The sequence below is a fragment of the Gavialis gangeticus genome, unplaced genomic scaffold (assembly GCF_001723915.1).
Source record: "Gavialis gangeticus isolate Ggan-Ray unplaced genomic scaffold, GavGan_comp1, whole genome shotgun sequence".
Classification (NCBI taxonomy): Eukaryota; Metazoa; Chordata; order Crocodylia; family Gavialidae; genus Gavialis; species Gavialis gangeticus.
Genome location: NW_017728994.1, coordinates 31286232 through 31293141, shown reverse-complemented (window position 1 = coordinate 31293141; position 6910 = coordinate 31286232). Strand labels below are relative to the sequence as shown.

The 6910-nt window shown below is 42.1% G+C and overlaps 1 protein-coding gene across 3 annotated transcripts in view; it reads left to right on the top strand.

The window, feature by feature from the left end:
- MARCH8 (membrane associated ring-CH-type finger 8) overlaps positions 1 to 6910 on the top strand; it is a 183323-nt gene that overhangs the window by 167446 nt on the left and 8967 nt on the right. For 2 of the 3 annotated variants that reach the window (XM_019502523.1, XM_019502524.1), the window contains 3 exons: positions 1123 to 1202; positions 1490 to 2335; positions 3541 to 3721. In XM_019502523.1, the coding sequence (XP_019358068.1) occupies positions 1123 to 1202; positions 1490 to 2335; positions 3541 to 3721 (1107 nt within the window). The remainder of the gene's footprint in view (positions 1 to 1122; positions 1203 to 1489; positions 2336 to 3540; positions 3722 to 6910) is intronic. The other variant, XM_019502525.1, reaches the window with a different exon arrangement.

Sequence of the window (6910 nt, the reverse complement as noted above, 5' to 3'; positions counted from 1 at the left end):
ACTAAGCTTCACTAGGACTTTTCTATACCTAGATAAGCAGGGGGGCATAGGTGGTGGCAGCAGGGAAGGTGATGAGCATTGACCAAGGGTTGGCGACCACCTGTAGCTGCCACGAACAGTGTCGGCAGCAGCCATCGGGGGTTGTGGACCACCCACAGATGCTGCCAGCAGTGTCGGTGGTGCCTTTTTGTAGGGGGTGCACCGGCACGCTCAGGGGGTGCACTTGCAGCTGTGTGCACCCCCTACGTGCTGCCCCTGGTTGGAGCAAACTTGATTAATTGAGTCTGCTCTAGCGTGGTAACTACCATACTTAAGTAGACTCCGGTGTCTTGTGTATCAGTATCCTCATGCTGAAAAATGTCAATGGGGGCACTTCAGTTAAAGCTCATTTGACAAGCTCTTGTTAAAGTATCCCCACTGCCATTTTCCAGTCTGGGGATGCTGATACATGAGACACTCCAGGTGCTTTAATTACAGCGGGTGTTGGAGCCACTCTAAAGTCCTCCCCTATCACTCCTGAAACTTGTGTATAGACACCCTATAAGTTCACAGTATAGGACTTCAAAGTATAGAGTCTCCTTCAGTGGCAGTCTTATTAGCAGTCAGGGCTATTTCCAGGTGCTGGTACTAAAAATAGGCCCCCAAATTGTGTTTGTGATACTGAATTCTTGATAGTCCTGCCTGCTGGAAAACCAACACCCTGATATCTTGTTGTTAAAAGTCCCTCTGTGTTTTTTCTACAAGTAGAAGTGGTAGCTTCTGTGTGCTAATTTATACCCGAGTACATATTCTCTCTCCGCATCTAATTTTTCCTTTGATTGGGTATGACAGATCCTGGTTTGTGCAGTGTTTACAAGCTAGTAGATCCTACCCCAGAAATCATTGCATGTTGATGTTAAGAGCAATGCTCCATGTATACAAATTACTACTTTGTGGCAGCACATGTTCATTATTCGTGCTAAGCTCTCTGACAGTCAGCAATAAAGCCTCCCACGCTTACAACTACCCTGAGACCACTGGATCTGATGCAGTAAGTGACTTCAGTGTACTGTGTTAATGCTGAAGGTTGATGGTATGTAAAAACAAACAATTTGAAAGCTAACCTGTGATTTCTCGTTGCAGGCTGGCAGTCCAACCTCTGTTTCTGCTCCTCGTAGCTTCCCTCGGACATCTGTCACACCATCCAATCAGGACATCTGCAGGTAAAGTGCGTTGTGTGTATGGCAACAATGAGGCTCCAACAAGGACCAATTAACAAGAAAGCATGTACCCTGGGAAGTGAGCAACATATGGTTCTGATCCTAACGTCCCATTTGTTTGACTCGATTGCTGTCTAACACTGCTCTGTTGGATCCCACTTACTGTTTTGCTCGCTGTATTTACCATCCCTACTCTAGCCATAATTCTCATTTCTTCGCTTTAATTATCCATGTTCTCTTTTGTAATTGTTTTTACTTTCTGTGCTTTTATTCCACTGTTCTGCATGCAGTTCCAGTGCAGTGTTTTCTGAATGTTGTCATCACAGTCCAGTGCAGTCTGCTGTTGTCTTGAAAAATCCTAACTGCCAGAATTCTCTGACACAAGGGGTCACTGTGACAGTAATCTGTCAGGACAAGTTACAGGCATCCAAGAGAAATTCCCATGGGCAGGATTGGGTGCAACCAGTCCAGGCTGCCAACAATGCAAGCTCCACCCACTCTCTGAAATTCTCCAAGTCCCTCAATGACGTTGACCAGAAGGCACAGAGCACCGTTGCAGGCTTTAACTACATGGAGCGAACATGCTCAGAAGGCAAATTGACACCAGCTCAGGAGCAGTGTTCAAGGATTAACAGATTTCACTTGAAAGAGAAGAAATTACTCAATCTTGGGCCTCTTTCTTTTAACAGTTCCAAACACTCCTATATCCCTTCTTTTTCCAATGGCTCGAGTGCATCAGGAGGAGCAGAGAACCAAAGCATGGTACATATTCCTCTCCTGGAGGACAGGGTGGACCATGAGATATCAAGAAGCAAAAAGCTGCTGCGTTATCTTTTCTCCTTTTCCCACACGGCAAGTGCCAGCAGCCTGCATAAGTTCCATGAACTGGAGAGCTATTCAAGCCATGTTCATGCAGAGAAATCTTCCAGCATGCTGGTGGAAAGCACAGGCTTTGGCTCCGATGACATGGGAGATGATGATGTGTTTGAGGACAGTGCTTCTGTGAAGCTGAAGATGAAAGAACTGCGGGCACCACTCTGTTCAGCTGAGAAGGACAGTGACCTAGACTGCCCTTCCCCCCTATCAGAAAAATTCCCCCCTCTCTCCCCCGTGTCAGCATCAGGGGATACCTGCAGGTTGGTTTACAGAGAACCGCCTTCCTCTGAAACCTCGCACGTTTGCGGGGGCCTGCTCTGCTTTCTCTGACTTCTCTCACCTTCCTTTAATATGTGCAGTTTGAGGCCCGCAGCTTTCCCCATACATTATAATATCTGTGTGCAAAGCAGAGGCTTCCTTTTTGAGTCAATGAATTCTTTCCATCCCAAAGTGATTTCATTTCTCAGCTCTGTATTCCAAGATGGTTTCATTGGTGCCAAAGCCAAGAATATCTGAAAGAATAAGCTACACATATTAAAGGGCAAATTGAACAATTTTTTAGCTTAAAGAGCAATAATGTGCTTTGCTGACTGTTGTTACAAGGATGGCCATTTAAGTGTTGCTTCCGCAGTTTGGGGGGATCAATTTAGTTATGATTCTTTAAGATATTTCAGTTCATTTTCACAGATATATTTATATCTGGAGGCTTTAGGTAAAAAGGGTGATAAAACATCCCAGTGGTAGTGATAGGCCTGATTGTGGCCTTGACACACACCCATGGCTTAGGAACCAACTATAGCTGTATGATCTAAGTGAACGGTAAAGCTGAAGAAGCTTAATTACATCTGAGGCACCCAGAGGCAGCCCTCCAGCCCTGCACCTTTCTTAGTGGGGAGAGTCCATGACTCTGCTGGGATTGGTGAGTTGGGCAAGTGGGGAGCACTAAGTGTAATGTGCGTTATCACAGCCCTCATCCTCTTATAGGGTGTGGTGGCAGAGTGGTTTAAGGTGTCTCTGTACAGCTCTGGAGGCTTAAATTCCAGCTTTACTGTAGATTTGTTTTAATTGCAAGTTCCAATTAGCCTCACATCTCTCCACACATGACCTGTTTTGGGAAGTGTCATCCATACCGCTTAAATGCCACTTTCAGTAAAGTACTATTGTTCTAGTAGATGAGATGCCATGTTGTAATTTCTTACCCTCCTCTTTCTCTTTTTCGTTATCAGTTTTTTTCAGACCTTGTGCGTCTGCTATAGAGCTGTGGTTAGCAGTGCCTGTGCACCATTATTTATGTGGTATTTTATGTTTTAGCTGATGGATATATTCTTTTATGAAATATTTGTCTTTTGGGATCCTCAATGGGTGACCATTTGTCATCACGCATTTATTCCTGCCTCTTCTATGGCACCTCAGCTTCTCCAACTGCTCTGTCTCCTTCTAATGAGCTGCATTTTTTCTGATTCAGGATATGTCACTGTGAAGGAGACGACAAGAGTCCCTTGATAACCCCCTGTCACTGCACAGGAAGTCTTCATTTTGTGCACCAAGCCTGCCTGCAGCAATGGATCAAGAGTTCTGACACCCGATGCTGTGAACTCTGCAAGTACGAGTTCATCATGGAGACCAAATTAAAGCCTTTAAGAAAGGTAGGTGTAAGGATCATTTCCAAAGAAACTGCTTCATTCAAGCGTGGTTGTGTTTCAAAAAATGACTGTTTAACATGGCACAATGAGACTCTGTTTACTATCACTCAGTGATTTCCTATCCAGTGGGGTCAGTTTTATAAATGGCTGATCTGAGTTAAGCTGGAGTCTTTCTGACTTCATGCATTAGCCATAGTGATGGTTTTCTGTCAGGACTTAAGTTAGAAGCCTGCTGAGGCTGTATGAGCCAGAAGAGAATCTAGGTCCTTCTCTGAGCTGTATTGGTTCTGCCAGGTTTATAGGAGTAGCAATAAATGTTTATTGTAGACAGCCAAGCTGGCAGCTGTTACTCTGAATACACAATGTACAAAAGTCTAGTTTTGTCAGAACCTATCATTTCCCCAAAGTCATCCTTCAGAGATGCAACACCTGTTGATGCCCAAGGTTTTTGGTGCACAGTTATCTGCATGGCTTGTGAATTTTCTCAGAGATGGTGGAATCTCCAGCTACAAATTTATGTACAGAATGTATCTATTCATGTAGTCTGCCAGTTGTTTATAAAAATAATGGAGCAAATGATTGTTAAATTCAGAATCTCATTTACAGTGTAATTTAAATTCACCCAGAAAATATTTGCACTGTTATCATTGTATTGGAAATGCATGGTAGCACTTCAACATCTTTGTTTAAAGGATTTTAGCAATCTTGCAGTAAGGATACTTAATTATAAGTCACAGTACATGTTCAGCTTCTTTTTAGTAGGTTTTTTTTCCTTTTCCCAGATATCTCTGGCTTTCAAAGACAAACGGTGCTCAACATCAGGATTTCTGGATGTGTAACACTAGTATTCTTAGAATTGGCAAATGTTGCTATGTTTGCCAGTGATAAATAAACTAATAAAAGTAATCTCCATCTGGGACTAAAATAAGTGATGGAGATTAAATTCAAACAGGATGATCCTATAGCATGTAGGGCCAAGAATCCAAAATATACCCTGCCAAGGGCTGTAACAGAAACTTGTCAGGATTCCAAAAGCCACTCCAAATATGCAGAATGTACAAGAGATTTCAGGTCCTTCACTGTAATACAGAAATACAGTCTGCAAAATGAATGACTGAGCATGTGATGCTGAACTGAGCAGAGGCTTCTTGGGTCAAATGGAGCACTGCATTATGGATCCTGTAGTTTTTGCCAGTCATGTCTCTTCGGTACAGAGGAATCTAGCTATGAGCTGCAGCATGAAACATGGGTTCCGTTGGGCGTATGGGTCAGAATTTGGTCATCTTTGCTGTACTATGTCAGAAATGGTGCATATTTGTGCATGTTCATGCACATGTGTACAGACACACACCACAACAAACCCAGTACATATACAATAGCCCAGGTATTCCCAGACTCTGGTATGTGTACCCCTGGGAATATGCAAGACATCTTGGTGGTGGGGGTACAAGGGAGAAATTGTGTAATGGTGGATTTAATTTTCATTATAATTGGAATTTAAGGAGCTAAAATATAAAATGTATGCTGTGGTGGTATGGGGGCTGCTGGTAAATCTGGAAGGGGTACTCAATAAGGAAAAGTTTGGGAACCTCTGCAGTAGCCTAAGTTAACACATTGGTTAGTAATTATGGATGCCCAGTTTGAGATGCCTTGGGAGTGTCTACATGAGATGCATTAATATGTATTAGCCTAATTTAATACATGTCACATGTGTGCCCTTAATGTAAAATGGTGAAATTAGGCTAATTGCGCCTAAATTTGATTACCTGCAAATGTAGATAATCAAATTGAGGCATGATTAATTAAAGCATATTAACGCACATATAGTCACGACCCAGCACTAGCTCTAGTCACGACCCGGCACATGGCAGGGCTGCAAGGACATGACACTAACTTTAGTGCCAAGTCCATGCATGTGTAGACACGTGCCAAAAATCGCTTAATGCACATTAAATTTACCCATGCTTAAATGCATGTGTAGATGTGCCCCTTGTGTAAAAATTCAGCTCTTTTTGAAAATCTGGACCTTTTAAAGAATACCAAGTAAGAAAGCAAAATACTAGGTCACTTAAAATCAATAGTCCTTTCTGAAAATGTGATTTACCAGATCCTTAAAATAAAAACAGAGCAACAAACAGGAAAAAAAGTTGAACAAAATAGAATTGCCTCTCAAAAGTGTTCCTGAGATTCAAACTGCATTAGATGAAAAATGTCGGCATCCTGTCTTCAATTCTTCCTATGTGATGTCTCATCAATCAGGAGAAAATAGCCTTGTAGCCATTGAGATTATGAGCAATGTGGGTCAAACAGTACCCCAGATGCATCTTGGAGGTTAGGAGCCAAATGGTTATCCTAAATTGAATGCTGGGTCATAGAGGGGTTAAAACAGGTGCAAACTAGCTCTGTAAAGATTTTGCACAATAAAAGAAAGGCTGGAAACAAGAAAATTAGTTCTGAATTTAAATTTGGCCGAACATGGATAGGTTGAAGTTTCAGGGAAAATTTCAGTTAAAATGAGGGAATAATTTCCACCTAAATTTTCCACAGAACATTTTGAATTTCAGTAACATTAAAAAAAAAAAAAAAAAATCTGTCTCTGCACCTCCAATTTTTTTTAAATGTTGCTTCATAGAAGTTGTAATTTAAATGCCTCCAGCTCCCATGCTTCTGTATTACCAGATTGAACCTCTATCTCCCAATATGCACCATGCTGTGTTAGAGGAAGGAAGCCATGCACCACGGGAGTTTCAGACTCCAGACTGAAGTCAGTCATAGGAGATGTAGTCCAAAGAGGGAGCTCAGCTTAGACACTGAGATTGTCGTGAGGCTTTGTAATGGCATTGCCAAACCAAAATATTTCAAGTTGCAGGTGTGAGGGTTTTTTAATGGCAAACACCATCAGAATTGTATGTGAAAAGCAAATACTTCTTGTGGAGAAAATAATTTAGATAATTATTCAATTTTCTGCTTTGAAATTGTTAAATAGAAAACTTTTGGCTGCTACTGTGCTAAAACCCCCCCCCAAGAGAATGTAAAATTCTGATGTTTCACAGATCTCAAACCTGATTTTTCAGAGGTACTGAGTACCTGAAAATTCCTACCTCAGGTTGTGCTCTGGGCACCCCAAATCCCTGAAAATCAGCCTTGGGATGCTCTGAAGAGTCCCTTGTTAGTAGTACACCCAAAAAAACA